The following is a 26,927-nucleotide window of genomic DNA, read 5'->3' on the forward strand; positions in this document are numbered from 1 at the left end:
TGGGGACTGAGTGCTTGATCAGGTCCTTGTTCACTGTTACATATACAGTCAACCAGATGAGCCACTACCTGGCCCCACGCAGGTATATATAGATCTGCTGGTTGAAAATGACCTACATTTGGGGTGTATTTTGTAGACATCTACCATGGAGAGATGAGAAAATGCATCCTTATGTCAGCAGCTGAACCATAAACGTTTAAGCTCCCACCAAAAAAAATGGGTTGAAAAATCCTATCTTGGGGATATATCCTATGGAATCAAACACACTTATCCCAAAACATCTGTGTATAACAATGTCTGTAGCAGCACAGTTTGTAATATCCAAAACCTGGAGGCAACCCAGGTATCCAATAACAGATGAGTGGTTAAAAATGTTGTAATACACACACACGCACACACACACACTGGTAATAAAAATGATGAAGTCCCCTTCTTATATGGAGTTTGTAGGAATCATGTTACATGAAATAAACCAGAAAGAGAAGGATGAATATGGGATGATTTCACTCATGCGCAGAAGTTGAGAAATTAAACAGAAAGGGGAAACACAAAGTAAAACTTGGACTGGAATTGGTGTATTGCACCAAACTAAATGACTCGAGGGTTTTGGAGGTGGGAGCGGCTATGGGGGAAGAGAGACCTTCACATCCTGGTGCCATGATTTTGGAAGAAGCTCTAGACTGAGGGTGAGAATGGATATAAGACCTCACCATAATTTATGTCCTTTAATGCCATTTACATATAGTTGTATCTTATACAGTTACACAACCAGTTGCTTCTGGTTTCCCTGTTCTAGATTATATATGATTTAATATTTCAAAGAAAAAGTCATTATTAGAAATGTATTAACAAATTGAGCCCACTGTTAAAATTCATTCTGATTATGAATTTGAAGTCTTAAATGCTTAGATTGAGGGAATGTGTTCTCAGAATGTTCTAGGGAAGTACCAATTCAGTCAAATATTATTTCAAATATCTGAAAAAGCTCTGAACTACATTACATTATTATAACTACATACAAATATTTCAAGTATCTGAAAGAACTCTGAACTAGAAATCATGACTTCCAGTGTTCTTATATGTAAACACGTGGCTTCTATTATTCTAAAAAGTTTTTCCATCTGCTAAATTAATGAGATGAGTGATGATTAAATTAATAATGATAAATGTGATGCTGAAAAATAATGTGATAATGAAAAACTTTCATTACCCACTACTTTGTATTAAAGACATAGCAAGCATTAATTGTTGGTTGCTGTTTTCATTATTACCAGGTCTTCAGGACCCTAGGCTGATATTTTCAGATAGAAAGTGAAACAGTGAAAAACATGAAAATGAATGACTTCTGAGAAGGTTGGATTTTTCCTTCAAACACCATGCCCCAGCAATAGACAGTGGCAAAGAATGTGCATTATGGTTTTAAATCTGATAGTGACAGGATTATTAATTTAATCAGAACTTGCTGTTCTCTGGCCAATATCAGGAATTATTTTAATGGTTATAGCCAACTGATCAAGCAAACATAGATTTCAGTACAATTTCCCTAATGGAATAACTTGAAAACCAATATATTATTTCTTGAAACTATAAATCCTAGGATTTGAATTATCTCTAGAACAAATACATTAAAATATAATAAATAATTAAGTTGGATTTTCTTAATACATTTATTTTAATGACTGTTTTTATTAATTAATTTATTGATAAAATGGAAACACTGACAAGACCATAGGATAAGAGGGTACAATTCCCACCATGAGAGTTCCATATCCCATCCCCTCCCCTGATAGCTTTCCTATTTTTTAATCCCATGGGAGTATGGACCCAGAGCCACCATGGGGTGCAGAAGGTGGAAGGTCTGGCTTCTGTAATTGCTTCCCCACTGAACATGGGTGTTGACAGATGGATCCATATTCCCAGCCTCTCTTTCTCATTCCCTAGTGGGGCAGGGCTCTGAGGAAGCAGAGCTCCAGGACACATTGGTGGGGTCATCTGTCCAGGGAAGTTCAGTTGGCATCATGGTAGCATCTGGAATCTGGTGGCTGAAAAAAAGTTAACATATAAAGCCATAAAAATCATTGATTAATCATGAACCTAAAGACAAGAATATTGCAGATGAAGATTTGGGGTCTCCGTTTTGGAAACAGCTAGTAGGTCTATCTTAGGTATATTCCAAAGGGCCCAGGACTTTATTAGTTTTTGCGTAAGCCTGACATCTGATATGTAGGTGAACCCAGGTTATTGTCTGGGGAGATGATGTCATGGCTGGAAAAAGGACCAGAAAGCTGTATCAGGGAAGAGAGTAACTCCCAAATATGGGAAAAGTGTATAAATATTGAGTCATAATTAAAGTATTCCAGTCTCTTGCCCTTATTCAACTTTTGTAGTCTTTAGTTTGATAAGGTTAGCTTTGGAGTGACTGATGGAAGTGTGAGAGGAAGAAGGTGAGGAGGGTATCTAGGTCTAAGTAGAAACTATTTCATTAGGTACTTTAAAGTGTCATTTTGGCTCTTTCTATTTGCTTGCTTCATTTATTGACTCACTGTAAACTATTGTGCACTTTTGCTCTAAGGTATATATTTTGCCCTAATTTATGGATACATATGTAAATCTGCCCTATCTCATGGGCCCTGGTCTATATATAGGTTTTGAGGCTTTGTTAGGAAGTGGATCACCCAAAATGGAATTAAGGAGTCCAATGAGAAAGGAAAGGTCTTACCCGAGTACTGATGCTAAAGGGTTGACATTCCATGCCTGATGTCTCTGGACACATTCCTAACTGAATCATGCAGAGGTGATATTCATTGTATTCATTGCATTGAATACGTTGTAATCAGCAGATGTAGTATCAATTGATATTAATTGAGAGAAACATGTTGGAAAGTGAGCCCCACCCTAGAGGTTCCAGGACTGGGGGAAATTTAGGCTTTATAGAAGAAGTGGACAGTTCCTGCTGTCTTAGAGTTTAAGAAGGCATTAGATAGTTATTGCTATAGTCAAATTATTTGGCTATTGGGTTGACTTTGAAAATTCCACTGTTAGGATTTCCTGTATCATACATAACCTCACCATAATTTGTCCTTTGATGTTATATATATATATATATATATATATATATATATATATATATATCTGTATTTTATAAAGTAACACCACTGGTTTCTTCTGCTCTCCTGGTCTAAGCTTTTAGGAGAGTCAACATTTCAAAGACTCAGCCTATGGTCTGTGCATTAAAAAGTTTGAGATATTCAATCAATTTTCCCTCTTATATTAATTAAATAGTAATTTATGTGACTACAAGTTAGTATGAGTGTACATAAACACCATTCTCATCACCAAAAGACTGTGTCCCATCCCATCCTCCCCCCACCACCACCACCCAGCGAAGCTGAGCATCCACCTTCATCCTCCAGCCAGAGATTTTTACTTTGGTGCTCTACTCCAAACTCAGTCAAATCCTGCATTGCGTTTCCCTTTCTTTTCTTCTTTCTCAACTTCTTTTTATGAGTGGGATCACCCCATACTCGTCTTTATCTTTCTGATTAACTCACTTAACATAATTCCTTCTAGCTTCATCCAAGATGTGTTGGATAGTATGCCAGCTCCCCCTGGCTTCTGCTTAACCATATGCCTATATAGGGATAGATTTAATCCCATTCAAAGCTTTGGTCTATTTACATAAATCACTTTTACATAAAGCACTCCCTCCAGGGCATTGGTGGTTCAGTGATAGGATTCTCACCTGCTCCACCCCCTTCTTGTCACACTCTGATTTTCGCCAGTCACTTTTCTCTCCACCCTCTCTATGTCACATCATGTTTCCACCCTACTTGGCAAGTATATATAAAGACAGCATTGTGAGTTTTAGAGTACTTGAGTTTAGCCTAGCACGTCTTAGATTGTGCTGTGTCCTGCATGAATAAAGAGATACTGCCTACAGCTCAACCATGAGTCCCTGGTCGTCTGTTACCCGCCAGTGAAGCCAGCCCGGCGAAAACAACCTAACCCGTTGAAAACAACAAAGATGGGTCAGAGAAGGTGGGTTCACTGTTCTTAATAGCTGTGTAGTATTCCATTGTGTATATATACCACAGCTTTCTCAGCCATTCATCTGTTTTTAGGCTCCTGGGTTGCTTACAGGTTTTAAGTATTACAAATTGTGCTGCTATGAACATAGATGTACATATACTTTTGGTTGGATGTTACAGAGTATATACCTAGGAGAGGAATTACTGGGTCATATGGAAGGTCCATGTCTAGATTTGTGAGAGCTCTCCTGATGGCTCTACACAGAGGTTGGACCAATTTACATTCCCGCCAGCAGTACATAATAGTTTCTTTGTCCCCACAACCTCTCAGCATTTGTTGCTGCTGTCCTTTTTTGATGTATGCCATTCTCACAGGAGTGAGGTGGTATCTCAATGTTGTCTTTATTTGCATTTCTCTGACAGTGACCTGGAGTAATTTTTCATGTATTTGTAAGCCTTTTGGAGCTCCTCTGTAGTGAATGTTCTGTTCATATCCTCAGCCCACTTTTGGATGGGTTTTTTTTTGCTTTTTTGTTGTTAAGTTTGACAAGCTCTTTGTATATTTTGGTTATTAGTCTCTTGTCTGATGTATGGCATGTGAAGATCTCCCATTTTGTGAGAATTTCTCTTTGTTTGAGTGATGGTTTCTTTTTCTGTGCAGAAGCTCTTCACTTTGATGCAGTCCCATTGATTTGTTTTTGTCTTAGTCTTACTTGCGATTGGCTTTGTATCATCAAAGATGTCCTTGAGGTTTAGGTGGGAAAGTGTTCCACCAATATTTTCCTCTAAGTGTTTGATAGTTTCTGGTATAACCTATTACTGTTTTTGTTTTGTTTTGTTCTGTTTTAGGAATGCTGTCCTCATGTCCAGTGCCATCATCATATTGTTCAGGAGCCCCAGATCATCCATGTTCCCCACTGCCAACAATCCCATTCTAGCCAACAAGTCCACACTTTCTTAGAAAGTGATTCAGTTTCTAGGAACACTGAAAATGAATTGCACTGTGGTGAATCAAGACAAGTAAGTAGATGATCTGGTAAAGTCAATGAACTGATTCCTTATCAACTTGAAATAATGCTATCACTATTAAACCTTTCTTACCCACCTGTACAAGTACACACACTAAATTTTCACCAAAAATTTTGAGTGTATGTGACCGGCATTTGTGTCCTGTTACATTCTCACAACCAAATTTCTTTCTCCCTAAAGGGGAGTATATATAAATATATATATATATATGGAGAGAGAGGGAAAAAGAGATAACTCATTTAGCCCTCTTGCCAGCAATTGTATTATAGGCCATCTTCTAGTAAAATGATTTAAAAACTATTTAATACAAAAATTCTAATAAATAAATTTAAATTTAGTCATAGGAGAAAGCTTATGAGTTGATTAATACATGTCTATTTTCTAGCTTATACTTAAATCTTTAATGGGTTGAACAGTACATTTTAAGGTATAACACTTAAATGAAATATGAATTGGGGGCTGATATTATCTAAAATTATTATAATAGTGATGTTTCAAAAGCTAGTAATAATTTCCTATATTTTCTTTGAATATACTCTTGAGCACTCTTAACTCAGAAGACACTACATTTTATTGCATATTATATATAACAACAACATGTAACTGAATTTTAGTTACAAAGAAGAAATCTAGAATTAAATCCACAATGGCTATGATCTGAAGATGTTGGAATCATTCATGCATATGTTGCATAAGTGTTAAAGAAATTTATATTTTTGTGAGTCTTGTTAATACTAACACATATAACTGGAACAACAGGGGATAAGCTAATATTTGTATTTGTTCACATCTTTTTTCTCCAAATAAGGAGTAATTTGCTCAAATTGATCTTTACATAGGTAACTCTTACAAGAAAAATCAAATGTAAAATAAGTAAGAACAGTGACCACATAAGAATTTGATGCTCCCAGAGGGATAAAGAATAGGAAACCTATCAGATGAGGGGGATGGGATATGGAGCTCTGGTGGTGGGTATTATGTGGAGTTGTACCTCTCTTATCCTATGATTTTTGTCAGTGTTTCCTTTTTATAAATAAAAATTACTTGATTATTTTAAAAAAAGAATTTGATGCTCTATATTAAATATATATGAGACTATTTTCAAGAACTGACCATATCGGTCAAAATGAACAGCAACATAATTAACATCTATGCTTTCCACTGTAAAAAATATCCTCATTATCTTTTTTTCTGAATACATATAATGAAATAGTAGTCTCCAGAATTATTCTAAAACATGGATCATTTAGTGTTTAAATATACTATAGTAAACATATTAGCATGATTATTTAAAAAGTTATTATTATAACAGGTAAAATGATTTGCAATTATCATAGAACATAGTCAAGCTGCATAATTTCGTATGAATCAATCCAATACTTTGCTTCAGTTCCTTTATCATAAAATAGAGATGCAATAAACATTTCTTACAGGGCCATTATAAGAATTGATTATTGGGGACATGAAATGGAAAGTACTTAAGTGCAGTATTAAATTAAATAGTGGAGTCGGGAGGTAGCGCAGTGGGTTAGCGCAGGTGGCGCGAAGCGCAAGGACCGGTGTAAGGATCCCGGTTCATGCCCCCAGCTCCCCACCTGCAGGGAGTCGCTTCACAGACGGTGAAGCAGGTCTGCAGGTGTCTATCTTTCTCTCTCCGTCTCTGTTTTGCCCTCCTTTCTCCATTTCTCTGTGTCCTATCCAACAACGACATCAACAACAACAACAATAACTACAACAACAATGAAAAACAATAAGGGCAACAAAAGGGAAAATAAATTTTAAAATAAATTATATATTAAGGGTAAATTCTGATATTCTTGAATAATTAATTCAATAGCTTTGATTTTATATTATAGGTAATGTAGAGTGAGTGAAGATTATTTAAAAAGAAATACTGGTAGTTATGCTTTAGGAGGGTAATCCTAGAAGCTTTGTAGGCAATATTGAATAGATTGGCATATTGATGAGATTTCTTTTTGCAATAACCAGTTCAAGAAAGTGGTATTGTTCCCCTTATTCAGATAAGGAAATAGCTTCAACGAAGTTAGATTATTTGCAAAGACTAGTAGAATTAGTATGTGTTGAAGATAAAAATCCGTACTTAAATATCATGCCTCTAGAGTACATTAAGTGCTCATTGTGGAAGTTTACTTAGTTTCATGAGAATCATAAACTGTGAAAATATAAATGTAGAACTGGATTAACAGTCCGCCGCTGGAGATGTGCTGGTGATATAACAGAAAGTGATCTAGATTCAGAGTAAGAAGACTTGAATTCCTTTTTCTGTGTTATTTCTTTTAAGTTGTATATTCTCAGTGAGTATTACATATTGTAGAAGCAATATCATCTATAAATTTCTAGTATTAATAACTACTTCAAATAGACTAAATGAAAATACATGATTAAAATTCTTCAGAGAGCTTATAAATTAAGCAATATGAGAAATATCATGCAGATGAATTTAAAGAGGAATGCTATTAGAGGTTATTTCAGTAGTGTAAGGTACAAAAAATAAACAAAAATAGTAACTAAGAATTGAGTTCAATGACTACTGAGCAGTTAAGATAGGGTAAATGTCCATAATGGAATACTACTCAGTTGTAATAAATGAAAAAACTTCCTCAGACCTGAGCAATATGCATGACAAAGCAAGTACACTATCTTGCAAACCCTGTTGATTTCATTTTAAGGATAACACTATAAATTAACTAAGTAAAATTCAATTATTTCATTTTTCATTTTTTGCTGGGCTTAATACTTTAAAATACAGTTGTTTATATTTGCATACCATTTCCTTTTTCTCAAACATAGGTGTCTAGAAAATACTCTTACCCCCAGCTTATGACTTCAAATGTCCCCAGACATCTCTCTTCCCTCCTTCCCAAGAGTCCAAGTTTTACTTTTTGTTTTCCTTTCTGCCCCTGTCTCTTAAGTTCTGCCTATGAGTGAAACCATTTGATATTCATAAATATCTCTCTTTTTGAGTCATCCCACCTAACACTATATTCCTTCAAGCTTCACCCAAGAGGTATCTTGGTGTGTCCTGTTTTGGATTCAAGAACTTGGATGTTTCTTCAGCTTCCTTAATATCTATGTTTTGAAGGTTGATGAGGTAAAAAAAAAAAAATCTTGAGTTTTCTAAATATGTTCTCTATTCTTTACTCCCTCTCTTCTACCTCGGGTATTACATTAACTTTCACATTAGTTTGTTTTTTAATAGAGTTTGCTGTTTCACAGAGAATTATTTTATTTTTTCCTAAGCCTTTCCCCTCTAATGGCTTTGAACTCACAAAGTATGGTGATTGTGTCTTCTACCCCTGATATTATTTTCCCAGTCTGATTTTGTCTTCTGAGGCTTGCTACCTGAGCCTTAATTCTATGCAAAGTGTTTGTAATTTTTTTTTCTGTTTTCTAACCTTTTAGTGAAATAATCTCTAAGTTCTTGAATTTATGTGTGTATACTAAGTTTAAATTCTTGAAATGGCTTAATAATGAGTTTTCTGATTTCTATCTCTGGCATTTTTATTTATTTATTTTATTTATTCCCTTTTGTTGCCCTTGTTGTTTTATTGTTGTAGTTATTATTGTTGTTGTCATTGTTGGATAGGACACAGAGAAATGGAGAGAGGAGGGGAAGACAGAGAGGAGGAGAGAAAGCTAGACACCTGCAGACCTGCTTCACCGCTTGTGAAGCGACTCCCCTGCAGGTGGGGAGCCGGGGTTCAAACCGGAATCTTTATGCTCGTCCTTGTGCTTTGCGCCACCTGCGCTTAACCCGCTGCGCTACAGCCCGACTCCCTATCTCTGGCATTTTTACAGATCTTTGATCATTTGTAATCTCTTCCACAGATTGCTTGTTTCTGAGTATGAGGATTCAGCATGGTTTCTGTTCTTCAGTCAGCAGGTTTCAGTGCGGCCACATTTTTCATATGTTGTGGGAAGGGGAGATTTTTAAAATTAATTTTTATTTTTTATTTATAAAATTGATATATTGACAAGACCATAGGATAAGAGGGGTATAATTCCACATAATTTTTGCCACCATATCTCCCTACCCCACCCCACCCCTTATCACATGTCATTGGGCTCATTTAGTGACTATGACAACAGAATTAGGTCTTGCCATATTTCTGTCTCCACTTAGATATCAGTTCAATTTCCTGATGCCCCTGAGGTCACAGTTTAAAAGCCCAGAAATCCCCTACATACCTGCAACTCACAATCTATTCCATTGTAAAACCACCAAGATGGTCTGACTTGAGAATCTCTCCTTCACCTTCTTCTGTCTACTGTCCATGTGCACCTGCATCCTGTTATGGCTATGTGTTTCTTCATAATTCCCAGTTGTAATTTGGTGAGTTTTCAGGTGGCTTTTTATTGCCTCATATATTAATCAAGGGGGGGGCAACCTTTTAGCAGCTACTACTCCATGGCCACACCTCAAGAAATAAGATACTCTACTTCTTAAAGATACTTTTTAAAAAATCAAAGCTCCACTGCATTATAGAATTATGCAAATTTCATACCTATACAATTATAAATCAACTTCTAAATATACTACACTGTTTACCCTGAAAGTCACATTCTATAACATATATATATATATATATATAATATATATATATGTATATACAGTTGTCTTGATTAAAAAAAAAGATTGGCCCACTTTTTAAAAAAAATTCATTACTTTATACAAGTATCTGGGTTCAAGCTCCTGGTTCCCACATGTGGCAGCAGTGGTGGTGGCGGTGGTAGTGGGGATATCCACAAGAGGTAAAGCAGCAATACAGGTGTCTTTTTTCTCTATATCTACCCCTCTTTTCTCAATTAATTTCTGTATCAATAAAAAATTAAAAATAGTAAAATAAAAACAAAAAATTAAAAATATTCATTGTAGTCTGAGAGGATGCTTGGGCTAATTTCAATGCTCTTGAGTATAACAAAACTGTCTTTGTGAACTAACATATGGTCTATCCTGGAGAATATTCCATGTGAACTTCAGAAGAATTCCATTCTCTTAGTGCTAAGCTCTCTGAAGATGTCCAGTAGATCTAACCTACATATCTCTTCATTGAATAATCTTGTTTCTTTATTTATTTTATATCTGGTCAATCTATTTCAGACAGTGGGAGTGTTGTTTTTGAAGACTTGTTTTATTCATTTCATATAAAATAGACTTCTTAAAATTTATTTATTTTGGATAGAGACAGAAAAAACTTGAGATGGAAGTCAGAGATAGAAGGGGAGATAGACACCCATAGCACTGTTTCATTACTCCTAAATACTCCCAGAAACACTGGTGGGGATTGCACACTTGATTCTGGGTCCTTGAGCACTATTAATGTGTATGTGTTCAACCAGATGCACAACTGTTTGGCCCCCAAGACAGTGGGACTATTAAAATCTCCAAATATTATGTATGATTATCAATGTATTTTTTTAGTTCTTAGTAACTGTTTTAGATGAAATATATTTGTCCCCTTCATTTGGTGCATAAATATTGATTAATTCCTATTGGTTAATTGATTCCCTGAGAATTATATAGTGTCCATTCATATTTTTGGTTATTTGACTATTATTAAATCTGTTGTCAGATATGAATATAGCTGCCCCTGCATTTTTGTGCTCAATTGGTTGTGTGATAGTTCTCCACTCTTTTACTTTGTTTTTCTCTTCTGTCAAGTGTGACTCCCATAGATCATGGAGTATGGATCCAGCTTGAGGTAGCTGTACCCATCAGGGGTTATAATAAACTCTTTAATCAGTCAGAGAGCAGAGTGTTATGTGACTAACTCTTGGGAAGCAGGGCTTGGTCCTAGAAGTTTACACACCCCAAAAGGGGTAACAACTTAACCATAGGCAAGAGTGCACTTTAGCCTTCCAATATGTCTGGGAGGGTGTTTACAAAGTCATTGATGAATATTTAAGCATCTGTAACCCTGAGATATCAGATAGATCCACCCCAGGTTAAAGAGCAACTTTTCATGGCAACTCCTGGGGTCAAGGTCCAGCGCTCAGTCTCTACACACCCACAGAGACTATAGCCACAGAAACAAGAGTCATGAAAAAAACTGCAACAAGTGAAAAAGTCAAAATTAGTATATATACACAAATATTGACAAAATGAAAAATCATATTTTTAAATGAAATACAGTAGCCAAAGAATGTGACCTCAGACTGAAAAGGCCTTTATCTATCCCAGACATAGAAAATCTATAAGTTGCAGTGCTTGAAATTGCCACAAAAGGTTTGTGTTTCCAAACTCCTCTGTAGCAAAAGATGGGCTATGTGGATTTTCTTTGAAAATTCATATATATACCAGTGGCTTCAGTGGAGATGGTTGGGCCTTCTGGAGTAGGTAGGAGGTCTCTCTTTTATGGTAGATAATACAGAATGGGGAGCCCTGCCCCTGGGAATGGAGTCTTGCTTCTGATACTGGTACATCATTGTGCTTCCTTGCAGTTCTGTCCTGAGAGCAGTAGGTAGTCATTTGGGACATTTTTGTTCCACAACTTAGGAGGGGTAGTTTGAATGATCAGCTATTGTGTATTAGATTGGAAGCTCCAGAGCGTATCTTTCTCCACTCCTCATCTCCAGTCAGTGCCTAGAAACAGCTCCTCATTCTTGAAGGTATAGGCTTTTCCCTTGTGGTAGTGCAATAAAGCAGAAGAATCATAAACTGGGTAGTGTAGACAAGGCCATAGTCAGTGTTTTAGATACATATACCACTCAATTCCATACTTGTCCCACTCCTGTCTCTGTGAGACACTGAACAACTGGGAACTGATATTTTGTCAATCATGGTTCACTTCTTTAACACAGGAGAGAATAATTTTGCAAATCTCCTGCTGTAGCAGGTATTTCTTGGACCTACCCTTTGAGAGGATAGTCATGCTTCTACCCCATTAACTGTCAGGGCTTTGGGCACCCACCACTTTAATCACCTTCTCTTTGTTCTTTGTTCGGGAATGAATGCTCTGGGGGGGTGATATAATGTTTCCCTCTGCTTTACTGTTCCCAGGTTCCAGTCTGCAGAGAAAACTCACTTTCTTACAACTAAATTTATCTTCACCTAATCAACCATGTAAGGCTGCTCAGACTAGAACTCTTAACTTTCCTCCACCTCATGTCATGTTATTTTTAATTGGAAATAAATAATTCTTAAATTACTTTCCACATTAAAAATTACTTTGCACATAAAAAGAAAATATTACTATATTTTTGAAAGTCAAGTCTACAAAATCTTGGTTTCCAAAAAATTTTGACAGTCTTACCTTTTTTATTATTATTAAATAAAGTAACTAGTTTTAAATATGGTGGCTTGGAAGTCCTATAGGAATAATAAATCTGAATTGAAGATTAGTTAGTAAAGGACATTTTTAACAACACATTTATAGAGCAGTTACATTTCTATAAAGCTATATTGATGAAGCTTAGATGATACAGGTCAAAGTTTCAAATATTTTAATAAAACTAATTTTTGTTTGCTTTGCAGAGTCCTCAAAACATCATCATTTTGGTATCAAATTCAAAACAACACCAATCACATTTTGTTCCCTTAGGAAATTAAGAATGAAATTCTGTGCCTATTTTTCTGCCACTAGAAAAGAACAGATAATCCACATATATTAGTGGCAGTGAAAAGTTTAAATTCACTCTACACTGTTACTTGTCATAGAGTTTGTGTTTATCAGAAAGAGCCAAATACTTACATATGGTATGTGTACCTCATTCCACTCTCTTACAAGCTTCCAAGAAACCTTTTGAAATCATGATAAGAAGCACAGGGAACAGTTATGTTCACCTAGATATTAATAATGTCAAAGAAAAATACCCCAACTTGTGATGCCTTTCTTCTCTCACTTCAAATCTGGGTTTTGCAAACATATAATATTTTGCCAATAATTCAGCACATATCATAGTGCCAAGTGCTTTTTCTCACAATTATCCAGAATCTTTTCCACGGTGTGACATATAGCTCACTGGTGATGGGTTTTGCAGGACTGGTCAACTCAACTCAATAGTCTTGCTTGTCCACTCACTCATTATTATAATTCAATCCCTTCATATGTTTCATAAACTCCATCTTCATAATTTAAAAAAGTTGCTTTCTTATTTTGTAACCATCTATCCTGCAATCACCTGAAAAATTAAACCATAACTGTTCTTCTACCTCCTGCTCTGGTACACATTTGAATATTTGTTTTGTGTCAAATAACTAACATTGTTTATTTTCTCTTTTAAAATAGTTTTAATCAAAGAAGTGCAAATATCTAACAATATGTCAAACAGTAATAAAAGCATATATTAAGTTATAATTTCCTATCATATACACTTTTTACCACTCAGGCCTGACTTCCAGAGACAACCCTACCCACTCTTTGATTTCCATTTTGGTATCTATTTTCTTTTATAAAGATCAATTTGTTGGAGGGGAAATGTTGATTATAAGACTTTAATTGTCTTAGTTGTGCAGTATCTTATTCTCCCATGTCCAGTGTCAACAAACCATACTCTCCACCTAGTTGTCCGCTACCCACTGGTACATATTTTCATAGAACTAAGTAGTATGTATATATTTAAGTTGCTGTTCTCCTCAATGTAGCTTACTACAATTTTGATAATTCTGGTACACAATCACTTCATCCTATTAAACTGTCATCTACATGATTCCATAATTTTTATCAAAATATTTTATTGAAGAGATAATGGTTTGCAGTACAGTATTTACAATATAGTTGTTGACACAAAATAATTTCTCATCTCCCCATTATAGGTGTCTGCAAAACATTCTCACTCCAAAATTAAGACAACATGCCCCAGAGTTCCAATGTTCTTTCCATGTTCTACTTTTTTACTCAACTCCCAGAGACATTTGTTCTAGTATGAGATATGACACAAGCCCAAATTTCTCCTTTCTGTCCTTTCTTAAGTTCCACTTATTGGCCATATTATCTGGTACTTATCTTCTTTCTGGATTTTTTCACTTAAATGATTTCATCAAGTTTCATCCACGATGAGGCAAAGGATACCCCCTTACAATTTTAACAGATAATTAATATTCCATTATATATATATGTATATATATATATATCACAATTAAAATGTAGCCTGTTGATGAACTGTAGGGATTAAATTATTTTTCTTGGCACAGTTATTTAATAGTTATTTGTACGATTATAACATAATAGAGTTACAGTTTCACACCACTTCTACAACCAACGTTCTGTGCCACCCCGAGAAATATATACAACATGCTTCTCCCAAGATCATAGATATAGATTGACATTTTATTTCAAGTTATTTGTTCAGTTATTTATATTCCACATTAGTTAAATAATTTTGTTTGCCTCATATTTCTGGCTATTGAAATAACACAGCTGTGAACATAGGAATGTATATATTCCTTTGAGTATTTATTTATTTATTTATTTATTTTTAATTTTTTATTTAAGAAAGGATTAACGAACAAAAACATAAGGTAGGAGGGGTACAACTCCACACAATTCCCACCACCCAATCTCCATAACCCACCCCTTCCCATGATAGCTTTCCCGTTCTCTAGCCCTCTGGGAGCATGGACCCAGGGTCATTGAGGGTTGCAGAAGGTAGAAGATCTGGATTCTGTAATTGCTTCCCTGCTGAACATGGGCATTGACTGGTCGGTCCATACTCCCAGTGTGCCTCTCTCTTTCCCTAGTAAGGTGTGTCTCTGGGGAAGCTGAGCTCCAGGACACATTGGTGGGGTCTTCAATCCGGGGAAGCCTGGCCAGCATCCTGGTGGCATCTGGAACCTGGTGATTCAAAAGAGAGTTAACATACGAAGCCAAACAATTTGGTGAGCAATCATGGATCCTAAGCTTGGAATAGTGGAGAGGAAGTGCTAGGGAGGTACTCACTGCAAACTCTAGTGTACTACTGCTTTCAGGTATATATTTTGCAGTAGTTTATGGATACGTGTGCACATAAGCTCTCTCTCACAGAAACTGGTGTATATCTAGGTTATGGGACTTTGTTAGAAAGTGAACTACCTGAGATGAAATTAGAGTGTACTATAAGAGGAAAGGTCTCACCCGAGTAATGAAGCTGAAGGGTTGTCATTCCACACGTGAAGTCTCTGGACACAGTCTGAGATGAAGCATGTTGAGGTGGCAATCGTTGCGTTGTTTAGGTTGTGATCGGCGGATGCAATATTATTTGGTTTGGATTGGGAGATGCATACGGGAAAGTGGGCCCTATCCAAGGCCCTATATAGGCTGTGTATTTGATATGCGGACTCTCTCAAAAGCCTAGACCAAGTAGATTAGAATCATCCAATAGCACAGCTATATACAAGATACTGGATACTGTACAGCGAACCATAACAAAAGGACTTTTCAAAGTTAACCCAATTAACAAATAATGTGATGATAACATTAACTATCAATTGTCTTTTTGAACCCTAAGACAGCAGGAACCTCACATCTCCACTATAGAGCCCCTACTTCCCCCAGTCCTGGAACCCTTTTATTCTTTTTTATTTGTGATTTAATAATTGACAGGTCATGGAATTAAAAGGGTACAATTCCATACAATTCCCACCACTAGAGGTCCATATCCCCTCTCCTACCCATCCATTGTAAGTTTCCCTATTCCTTATCCCTCTGAAGCCTGTCAGAAGAAAACACTTTCTTTGGAAAAAGAGAGTTACACTTCTCAGGGAATGTTCCTCTGAAAAAGTTAAAAAAAAAAAAAAAACACTGAAAGAGCACTGCCTTGTAGGTTGATTTCTAACACATTTCCAACACACTTCACTTATAAAACAAAGATCATGGGGAACAGAAGGTGGAAGGTCTAGCTTTAGTAATTGCATCTCCACTAGACATGGGCATTGACAGGTCAATCCATACCCCCAGCCTGTTTCTACATTTTCCTAATGGGTAGGGCTCTGGTGAGGTGGGATTCCAAGACACATTGGTGATGTTGTCTGCCCAGGAAAGTCAGGTTAGCATCATAGAAACATCTGCAACTTGGTGTCAGAGTAATGGAGCTGGAGGGCTGACATCTCAGGCCTGGCACCTCTGGACACAGTCTGAAGTGAAACATGGCAAAGTGGCACTGGTTGCATTGATATAGTTGAGATCAGAAGATGCAGTAACAAATGGTATGGATTAAGAGAAGCATGAAAGAAAATGAACAAAGCCCCAGGGGTTCCAGACCTGGGAGGAATACAGGTTTATAGAGAATGAGGAAGGTGCCTTGCTATCTTAGAGTTTATGAAGGCAATAGATAACTATTACTATTTCTTTTTAAAAATTTATTTATAAAATGTAAATATTGACAAGACATAGGATAAGAGAGGTACAATTCCACACAGTTCCCACCACTAGAGTTTTGCATTCCACCCTACCCCCCTTGAAAGCTTTCCTATTCTTTAACCCTCTGGTAGTATGGACCCAGGATCTTTATGGGGTGCAGAAGGTGGAAGGCTTCTATAATTGCTTCCCCAATGCACATGGGTATTGGCAGGTCAATCCATAATTTCAGCCTGTCTCTGTGTTTCCCTGGTGGAGCAGGGCTCTGGGGAGGTAGGGCTCCAAGACAGTGGTGGGGTCATCTGTTCAGGGAAGTCAGGCTGGCACCATGGTAGCATCGGGAATCTGGTGGCTAAAAAAGAGTTAAGGTATAAAGCAGGACAAGTTGTGGACTAATAATGAGCCTAACAGCAAGAATATTACAGATGAATATTTGGGGGTCTCCATTTTGGAAAAAGCTCATAGTTCTATTTTAGGTATATTCCAAGGGGACCATGACTTTACTAGTTTTGCCTGAGTCTGACAGCTAACATGCAACTGCACCCAAGGTATTATCTGAGGAGATGGTATCAGGGTTGGAAATAGGACTAGAAAGCTGGGTCACGGAAGACAGTAGCCCCCAAATACGGGAAAAGTATATACATACAATTAACTGTAAACCCAATCAATTTGATCCGGAGTCCATATTCATCACAGGAGCGTATGTAACCTCTGCATCCTTGTAGGTCTAAGCTTGCATTCTGTGTTCATGGTTAGGAACATTCTAGGCTGCACTGATATCACGACCCATCTTTATTTTTTTTTTTTGAACCCTAAGTTAAGTTTATTTTTATTTATCTATTTTTTTATTTAAGAAAGTATTAATTAACAAAACCATAGGGCAGGAGGGGTACAATTCCACACAATTCCCACCACCCATTCTCCATATCTACTCCCTCCCTTGATAGCTTTCCAATTCTCTATCACTCTGGGAGCATGGACCCATTGTGGGTTGCAGAAGGTAGAAGGTCTGGCTTCAGTAATTGCTTCCCCGCTGAACATGGGAGTTGACTGGTCGGTCCATACTCCCAGTCTGCCTCTCTCTCTCCCCAGTAGGGTGGGTCTCTGGGGAAACTGAGCTCCAGGACACATTGGTGGGGTCTTCAGTCCAGGGAAGCCTGGCCAGCATCCTGACGACATCTGGAACCTGGTGACTGAAAAGAGAGTTAACATACAAAGCCAAACAAATTGTTGAGCAATCATGGACCCAAAGCTTGGAATAGTGGAGAGGAAGTGTTAGGGGGATACTCACTGCAAACTCTAGTGTACTTCTGCTTTCAGGTATATATTTTGCAGTAGTTTACGGATACGTGTGAACATATGCTCTCTCTCACAGAAACTGGTATATATCTAGGTTTTGTGACTTCGTTAGAAAGTGAACCAACTGAGATGGAATTAGAGTATACTATGAAAGGAAAGGTCTCACCTGAGTAATGAAGCTGAAGGGTAGTCACTCCACACGTGTAGTCTCTGGAAACAGTCTGAAGTGAAGCATGTTGAGGTGACAATCGTTGTGTTGGTTAGTTTGTGATTGGCAGATGCAATATTATTTGATATGGATTAGAAGAGGCATACGGGAAAGTGGGCCCTATCCAAGGGTTCCAGGACTGGGGGAAGTAGGGGCTCTATAGTGGAGATGTGAGGTTCCTGCTGTCTTAGGGTTCAAAAAGACAATTGATAGTTAATGTTATCATCACATTGTTTGGTAATTGGGTTAACTTTGAAAAGTCCTTTTGTTAGGGTTTGCTGTAGAGTACCCAGTATCTTGTATATAGCTGTGCTATTGGTTGCTTCTGATCTACTTGGTCTAGGCTTTTGAGAGAGTCCGGATATCAAATACACAGCCTATATATTAAAAAGACTCAGTCTGTGTTTTAAAAAACTTCGAGACATACAATTAATATTCCCCCTCTCGTATTAATTAACTAGTGATTTATATGACTACATTTTACTAGGAGTGTACATAAACACCATACTCACCAAAAGACTGTGACCCATCCCTTCGACCCACTCCCACCCCCCACTGTTCCAGGAAGCTGCATGTCTACCCCTCACCTCAGGGTTTTTACTTTGGTGCCCTACTTACAATTTGGTCTGGTCCTGCTTTTAGTTTCCCTTTCAGATCTTCTTCCTCAACTTCTGTTGATGAGTGGGATCATCCCATACTCATCTTTATCTTTCTGACTTAGCTCACTTAACATAATTCCTTCTAGCTCTGTCCAAGATGGGTCAGAGAAGGTGGGTTCATTGTTCTTGATAGCTGCATAGTATTCCATTGTGTATATATACCACAGCTTTCTCAGCCACTCATCTGTTGTTGGGCACCTGGGTTGCTTCCACGTTTTAGCTATTATGAATTGTGCTGCTATGAACATAGGAGTACACACCTCTTTTTGGTTGGGTGTTATGGCGTCCTTGGGGTATAAGCCCAGGAGAGGAATTACTGGATCATATGGAAGGTCCATGTCTAGCCTTCTGAGAGTTTTCCAGACTGCTCTCCATAGAGGCTGTACCAATATACATTCCCACCAGCAATGTAAAAGGGTTTCTCTATCCCCACAACCTCTCCAGCATTTGTTGCTGCTGTTCTTTTTGATTTATGGCATTCTACAGGAGTGACGTGGTATCTTAGTGTTGTCTTAATTTGCATTTCTCTGACAATCAGTGACCTAGAGCAGTTTTTCATATGTTTGTTAGCCTTTTGGATCTCCTCTGTAGTGAATGTTCTGTTCATATACTCAGCCCACTTTTGGATGTGGTCATTTGCTTTTTTGGTGCTAAGTTTGCTGAGCTCTTTATATATTTTGGTGATTAGTTTCTTGTCTGATGTATGGCATGTGAAGATCTTCTCCCATTCTGTGAGGGGTCTCTCTGTTTGTTTAATAGTTTCTTTGGATGTGCAGAAGCTTTTCAATTTGATGTAGTCCCATTGGTTTGTTTCTGCTTTAGTCTTACTTGCATTTGGGTTTGATTCATCAAAGATGTCCTTGAGGTGTGGTGGGAAAGTGTTTTACCAATGTTTTCCTCTAAGTATTTGATTGTTTCTGGTATGACACCTAGGTCTTTGATCCATTTGGAGTTGATTTTTGTTTCTGGTGAGATAAAGTGGTTCAATTTCATTGTTCTGCATGTTACAACCCAGTTTTCTCAGCACCATTTATTGAAGAGAGCCTCCTTCCATTTAATTCTTTGGGCCCCCTTATCAAAGATTAGATGTCCATAGGTGTGGGGATTTATTTCTGGGCATTCAATTCTGTTCCACTGGTCTGTGTGCCTATTTTTGTTCCAGTACCATGCTGTTTTGATGATGGTGGCTTTATAATATAGAGTAGTGTCTGGGAGTGTGATGCCTCCATTTCTGTTTCTTTTCCTCAAGATGGTTTTGGCATTTATAGGTGTTTTCATGTTCCAGATAAATGATTGTAGTGTTTATTCTATTCTCTTAAAGAAGCTTGGTGGAACTTTGATGGGTATTGCATTAAATTTGTATATGGCTCTGGGGAGAATATTCATTTTGATGATATTTATTCTTCCAATCCATGAGCATGGGATATCTTTCCATTTCTTGGTATCAGTTTCTATTTCCTTGAGTACCGACTAATAGTTTTCAGCATACAAGTCTTTCACTTCTTTGGTCAACTTTATTCCTAGGTATTTGATTGATTTTGCTGAAACAGTAAATGGGAGTGATTTCTGGATGTCTTCTTTTTCATATTTAGTGTTTGCATAAAGAAATGCCACTGATTTTTGTACATTGGTTTTGTAGCCTGATACCTTGCTATATTGACTAATAACTTCCTGTAGTTTTATGCTGGATTCTTTAGGTTTTTCTATGTATACTATCATATCATCTGCAAACAGTGAGAACTTGACTTCTTCCCTTCCAATCTGTATTCCTTTGATTTCTTTCTCTTGCCTGATTGCTATGGCAAGAACTTCCAATACTATGTTGAAGAGTAACGGTGACAGTGGACAGCCCTGTCTAGTCCCCGATCTGAGGGGGAATGCTTTCAGCTTCTGTCCATTGAGTATGATGTTGGCTGTAGGTTTGCTATATATAGACTCCACTATATTGAGGAATTTCTCATCTATTCCCATTTTTTGTAGAGTTTTGAGCATGAATGGGTGTTGGATTTTGTCAAAGGCTTTCTCTGCATCTATTGAGTAATCATGTGGTGTTTGGTTTTACTTTTATTGATGTGGTGAATGACATTGATTGACATAAGGATGTTGAACCAGCCTTGCATTCCTGGATGAATCCCCCTTAGTCGTGATGAACAATCTTTTTGATATGTTGCTGTATCAAGTTGGCCAAGATCTTGTTTAATATTTTGGCATCTATGTTCATCAGAGATATTGGTCTGTAGTTTTCCTTTTTTGTGATGTCCCTATCAGCTTTTGGTATCGGGGTGATGTTAGCTTCATAGAAGGTGGAAGAGAATATTCCTGTTTCTTCAATCTTATGGAAAAGCTTAAGAAGTATGGGTAATAACTGTTTCCTGAAAGTTTTGTAGAATTCGTTTGTAAAGTCATCTGGTCCAGGACTTTTGTTGTTGGGGAGATTCTTAATAACGGTTTCAATTTCTTTGTCTGTGATTGGTGCTTTTAGATTTTGTAGTTCTTCTTGGTTCAGTTTTGGAAGGGCATATGCTTCTAGGAATTGTTCCATTTCTTCCAGATTCTCTAGCTTGGTGGCGTATAGTACTTCACAGAAGTTTCGCAGGATTCTCTGGATTTCTGTGATGTCAGTTGTGATATCTCCTCAATCGTTTACAATTGTATTAATTTGTGTCTTCTCTCTTTTTTGTTTGGTGAGTCTGGCTAGGGGTTTGTCAATTTTGTTTAATCTTTCAAAGAACCAAGATTTGGCTTCATTGATTTTTTGTATGGTTCTTTTATTTTCGATGTTGTTTATTTCTGCTCTATCTTTAGTGATTTCTGTCCTTCTGGATGCTTTAGGGTTCCTTTCTTCCTTTTCCTCTAAGTCCTTGAGGTGTGCAGTAAGGTCGTTAATTTGAGCTTTTTCGTGTTGCTTAATATGTGATTGTATGGCTATAAGTTTCCCTCTTATTACTGCTTTACCTGCGTCCCAAATATTTTGATAGGTTGTGTCTTCATTTTCATTTGTTTCCAGGAACATTTGAATTTCCTGCTTGAGTGAATATCTGACCCAGTGGTTCTTCAGGAGTATGTTGTTTAGTTTCCAAAATTCTGTGACTTTTAATAATTTTCTGTTTGTTGTTAAATGTTAGTTTTACTCCACTGTGGTCTGAGAAGATACTTGGGATGATTTCAATCCTCTTGAATTTATTGATGCTGTCTTTGTGGCCTAACATGTGGTGTATCCTTCAGTATGTGTTATGTGGATTTGAAAAGAAGCCGTATTCCAGTTTTTTGGCGTGAAGGACTCTGAAAATGTCCAAGAGGTCTAGTCTGTCAATCTCTTCATTCAATTCTCTTGTATCTTTGTGGGTTCTCAGCTTTGTTGATCTAAGTTGAAAGTGGGGTACTGAAGTCTCCCACTATTATTGTATTACTATTGATGTATTTTTGAAATTCTTTCAGTAAGTGCTTGACGTATTTAGATGTTCCCTCATTGGGTGCATAGATGTTAATAACTGTTAAGTCATCTTGGCTGTTTCATCCTCTTATCATTATGTAATGTCCTTGCCTATCTTTTATTACTATATTTAATTTGAAATCTATTGTGTCTGAGATGAGAATGGCTGTTCCTGTCCTTTTTTGTGGTCCGTTAGCCTGTATGACAGTTTTCCATCCTTTCACTTTAAGTTGTGTTTATCTTGTTGTGACATATGAGATTCTTGCAAACAGCATATGGTTGGATTATGTTTTCTGATCCATCACCCAACTCTGTGCCTTTTGATGGGTGAGTTTAAGCCAGACATTTATTGATATTATGGATTTAATGTATTGTAGTGCCATTGTTCAAAAAAAAATTTTTGTGGTTTGCTCTGATATAATGCCAGTATTGTAGTGATGTTCTTGTTTATAAGAGGTCTTTTAGAACCTCTTTCATGGCTGATTTATTGATGGTTGCCTCCTTTAACTGTTGTTTATCTAAGGTTTTGATCCCTCCATCTAGTTTGAATGAACGTCTAGCAGGATATATTATCCTTGGTTGAAACCCTTTTTCATTCAGGGCTCAATAGATATCTTGCCATTCTCTTCTGGCTTTTAGAGTTTGAGTGGAGAAGTCCGCAGATAATCTTATGGGTTTTCCCCTGTATGTGACTTTTTGTTTCTCTCTTGCAGCCTTTAGGATCCTTTCTTTATCCTTACTTCTTCTCATTGTGACTATGATGTGTCTTGGTGTCTTCAGGTCTGGGTTGATTCTGTTTGGGACTCTCTGGGCCTCTTGAATCTTGATGTCCTTTCTGTTATTCAGGCCTGGGAAGTTTTCTTCGATTATTTCCTCTAGAATGTTTGCTTCCCCTTCCTCTGGCAGGCCAATTATACGAATGTTACGTCTTTTGAGATCATCCCACATGTCTCTGTTGTTGTTTTCAGTGTCTCTCAATATCTTTTTAAGCTCTTTCACATCTTTCTTTGTTTTCTCTAACTCATCCTCTGTCTGACTAATTCTGTTTTCTGCTTCTGTTAGTCTGCTTTCCCTTGCCTCAGCTTCTTTATGCATTACAGCTATTTCAGCATTAAGTTCTCTAATTGCCTCAAGATCATCAGTATTTTCCTTGGGGGTCTCAACTGTTGTTTCCCTAAAACTGCCATTCCTTTCCTCCAATGTTGTTTTCATTTCTGTAATTAATAATTTTATTATTGCTTGCATACTTTTCTTATCTATGGTTACTTCTGGCTGATTTGTAGTTTCTTCTGGGCTCTTGTCTTCATTCATTGGAGTAGCAGCTTTATTTGTTTTTGATATACCCATTTTTTTGATTTATGTGTTTCTTTTTTTATGCTCTGTTGTTCCTCAGTTGTTTGTCTTGAGTAGAAGCAACACTGTACTAAATACGTTTATGACAATTACACTCACCAATTTCAGGAATTACGGTAGCAACTGAAGCAAGTATTGAAGCAGTTTAGTCACTACCAGTTAGCCAAACAATTTCTCCGGTCTGTGAAAGAATAGTAACCAAATCCCAGTGAAGAAGAAAGAGAAAAAAAAAGAAGGTATAGCAAGAATAGACAGATATGCAAGTCTGCTATCCACTGTATATTCTAGGGTTAACAAGAGGGGAAAGGGAACTAGAGCAGAGATACACACATAGAGAGTCCACTCTGAGTCAGAATTCTTGCCCAAAATAATTCCCAAATGTGTATCAGTGAATTCAAAAAAGCAAACTGTTTGGTGGTGTGGGGGCTGGGGCCTTGGCTTTGGGAGCTGTAGGATTAAGGAAGAAAGGATGACAAGCATGAGAAAAAGAATAAAAAAAAGAAAGAGAGAGAGGAAAAAGAAAAGATAAGAAAAAGAACAGTCATAAAAGAGCTATGAAAGGAAAGCGTTTTTTAAATTTATTTATTTATTTTTAATTATTTAATTAGCCTTGTGGGGTGAGGTGGGGGGGGTTGGCTACTTAGAAAGAAAAAAGAGCCAGAGATTTCAGAAGGGTATAGACTTAGAATGAATGATACTCCCTGGTGGGACAGGAATTTGGTAAAGACAGAAGCTCAGCAGGGGATTCTGCTAGGAGCTGGTCCCCAGGGATTGGTTAGGGGCGGGGGAGGGGGAAGGCGGTGTGCTTAATAATTAAAAGGAAAAAAAAATTGTTCTCTTTTTTTCTACTCTAATTCTTTACCCAAATTAAGTTATAGTCACCTCCTTGGTGTCACCGCTAGGACCCCTTATTGACTGGCCTACTAAAGGCAGAAAATCCTACCGTTTCCAGAAGATGTGATCAGAGCTCAAGCCACTAGCAGCTTCTCAGTCCGCCATCTTCCGTGAACCCCCGACCCATCTTTCTTGAGTAGTAGAATATATTGCCTAATCTCCCTTCAGAGTATGGTCCTGTCCCTACCACTGTTGATCCTCATAGAGGTCAAGATCCTATAGGGGTTTCTGATGGAGATGACCTGTGACAGTGGAGACAGAGATCCGTTACAGGTATAGGCCCATCATGTCAGACATTTACCTTACTGAGATGAGAAATTGTACCCATGTGCCAGCAAACTGTACTGTAAACCATTAACTTCCCAATTAAAAAGTACATAAAACAGAAAAGAAAACTGTTAAAAAGTCAACTGCACATTCATAATAAATCTTTGGTCAAAGTAAAACTTATCGGTCTCAATGTACAGATGAAGAAACTAAGAAACATAACAGGTAGTTTCCCAGCTGGTAATGTTACTCTGCTAGTAAGACAAGACCCCAAACATTAGACCTCAGTTCTTCCAAGTCCATGTCCACTGTGTTCTCTATTGCATCTACTGGAAAAGGAGATAAAAGATAGGACCAGATCTTCATTTGTGCACATTGTTTAACTAACCTTCTGGATTTATTTCCTCTGAAAGTTTTCTTTTAAAAAATTGTAAAAAGGAAACACTGACAAAAACCATAGGAAAAAAGGGATACAACTCCACACAATTCCCACCACTAGAACTCTGTATCCCATCCTCTCCCCTGTAAGCTTTCCTACTCTTTAACCTTCTGGAGTATGGACACAGGGTCATTATGGGGTGCAGAAGATGGAAGGTCTGGCTTCTGTAATTGCTTCCCCGCTGAACAAGGGAGTTGGCAGGTTGGTCTATACTCCTAGCCTGTCTCTCTCTCTTTCATAGTGGGGCGGGGCTCTGGGAAAGGGGAGCTCCAGGATATATTGGTGGGGTTATCTGTCCAGGGAAGTCCAGTTGGCATAATGTTAGCATCTGGAACCTGGTGGCTAAAAACAGAGTTAACATATAGAGTCAAAAACATTGTTGATTAATCATGAGACTAAAGGCTGGAAAAGTTCAGATGAAGAGTTGAGGGGGGCTCTGTTTTGTAAGTAGTTAGTAGTCCTATTTTATTTATATTCCGAAGAGCCCATGGCTATACTAGTTTTTTTTTTTTTTCCTGAGCCTAACATCTGATATGCAGGTGGATCTAAATTATTGTCTGGGGAGATGATACCATGAGCGGCAAAATGACCAGAAAGCTGAATCAGGGAAGAGAGTAGCTCCCAAATATGGAAAAGGTGTCTAAATATTGTTGACTGTGAACCCCATTGATTCAGCTTAGGGGCTTATGTGACCTCTGCATCCCTATAGATCTGGGCTCAAATTATTATTATTATAACCAAGATATTTGGGAACTTGGCGTGGTTTGAAAATTCCTTGGCTAGGACTTACAAAACCTTACCATGATTTATGTCATTTAATGTTACTTACAAATAACTACATCTTATATACTAACATGACCAGTTACTTCTGGTCACTTTTGGTCTAAGATTATAGTTTATGTAACATTTTCAAAAATATTAGAAATGTATTAACAATTTAAGCCCAATGTTGGGGTCCATGCGGTAGTGCACCAAGTTAGGTGCACATAGTGCAAGCAAAGCTCAAGGACTTGTACAAGGATCTCATCTAGCCCTCAGCTCCCCACTTGCAGGGGGGTTGCTTCGCAAATGGTGAAGCAGGTCTGCAGGTGTCTTTCTCTCTTCCTCTCTACCTTCCCCTCCTCTCTCATTTTCTCTCTGTCCTAAGCCTGGAGGCAAAAAAAAAAAAAAGAAAGAAAGAAAGGAGAAGAAAAGAAAAGAAATATTAAGCCTAATGCTACAATTCAGTTTACTAATTTGAAGCCTTAAGTGCTTAAATTAGAGGGATAGAGAATGGGAAAGCTATCAGGGGAGGGGGTGGGTTATGGAGACTGGGTGGTGGAAATTGTGTGGAATTGTACCCCTCCTACCTTATGGTTTTGTTAATTAATCCTTTCTTAAATAAAAAAAAAGGGATATATACTCAGAACTGAAGCCTATGCATTAAAAAGCCAGAGGCATTTTATCTATTTTCCCCTCTCGTATTGACTAAATAGTGATTTATAAGATTATAAGTTAATAGGAATATATATTAACACCATTTACGCCACCAAAACTCATGACCCTACTCATACCCCCACTCCCTACAGTAGAGATGAAAATCTACCCTTCCTACCTCCCCCGAGAGTTTCTTACTTTGGTGAAATACTCCAAACTCAGTCAAATTCTGTTTTGTGTTACCATTTATGTTCTTTTTAATTTATTTTTAATGAAAAAGAGGAAGAGAGAGACCAGAGCACTGCTCTGATCTGGTGTATGGTGATTCTGGGGATTGAATTTGGGAACTAAGAGCCTTAGGCATGAAATCAATTTGCATAACCATTATACTGTTCCCCCAGCCCAAATCAGTGTTTTCATGACTTTTAGATTAATGCATAAGGATGGATTTACTACCTTATAATGTTTTTTAGTTCCTCACAATTGAGTATGATATTAACTGTGCTTTCTTTGTAGATAGACTAATTGTGAGAATGCTATATGGACACTTATCATGGGGAGGTTAGAAATTGTACCCATGACTCAACAACTGTACTGTAAACCAGAAA

The 26,927-nt window shown here is 37.4% G+C and overlaps 1 protein-coding gene across 2 annotated transcripts in view; it reads left to right on the forward strand.

The window, feature by feature from the left end:
* Window positions 1-26,927, forward strand: part of POF1B (POF1B actin binding protein) — a 123,363-nt gene that overhangs the window by 47,076 nt on the left and 49,360 nt on the right. For both annotated transcript variants that reach the window (XM_060182891.1, XM_060182890.1), the window contains one exon: window positions 4,878-5,048. In XM_060182891.1, the coding sequence (XP_060038874.1) occupies window positions 4,878-5,048 (171 nt within the window). The remainder of the gene's footprint in view (window positions 1-4,877; window positions 5,049-26,927) is intronic.

Source organism: Erinaceus europaeus, chromosome X, assembly GCF_950295315.1.
Source record: "Erinaceus europaeus chromosome X, mEriEur2.1, whole genome shotgun sequence".
Taxonomy (NCBI): domain Eukaryota; kingdom Metazoa; phylum Chordata; class Mammalia; order Eulipotyphla; family Erinaceidae; genus Erinaceus; species Erinaceus europaeus.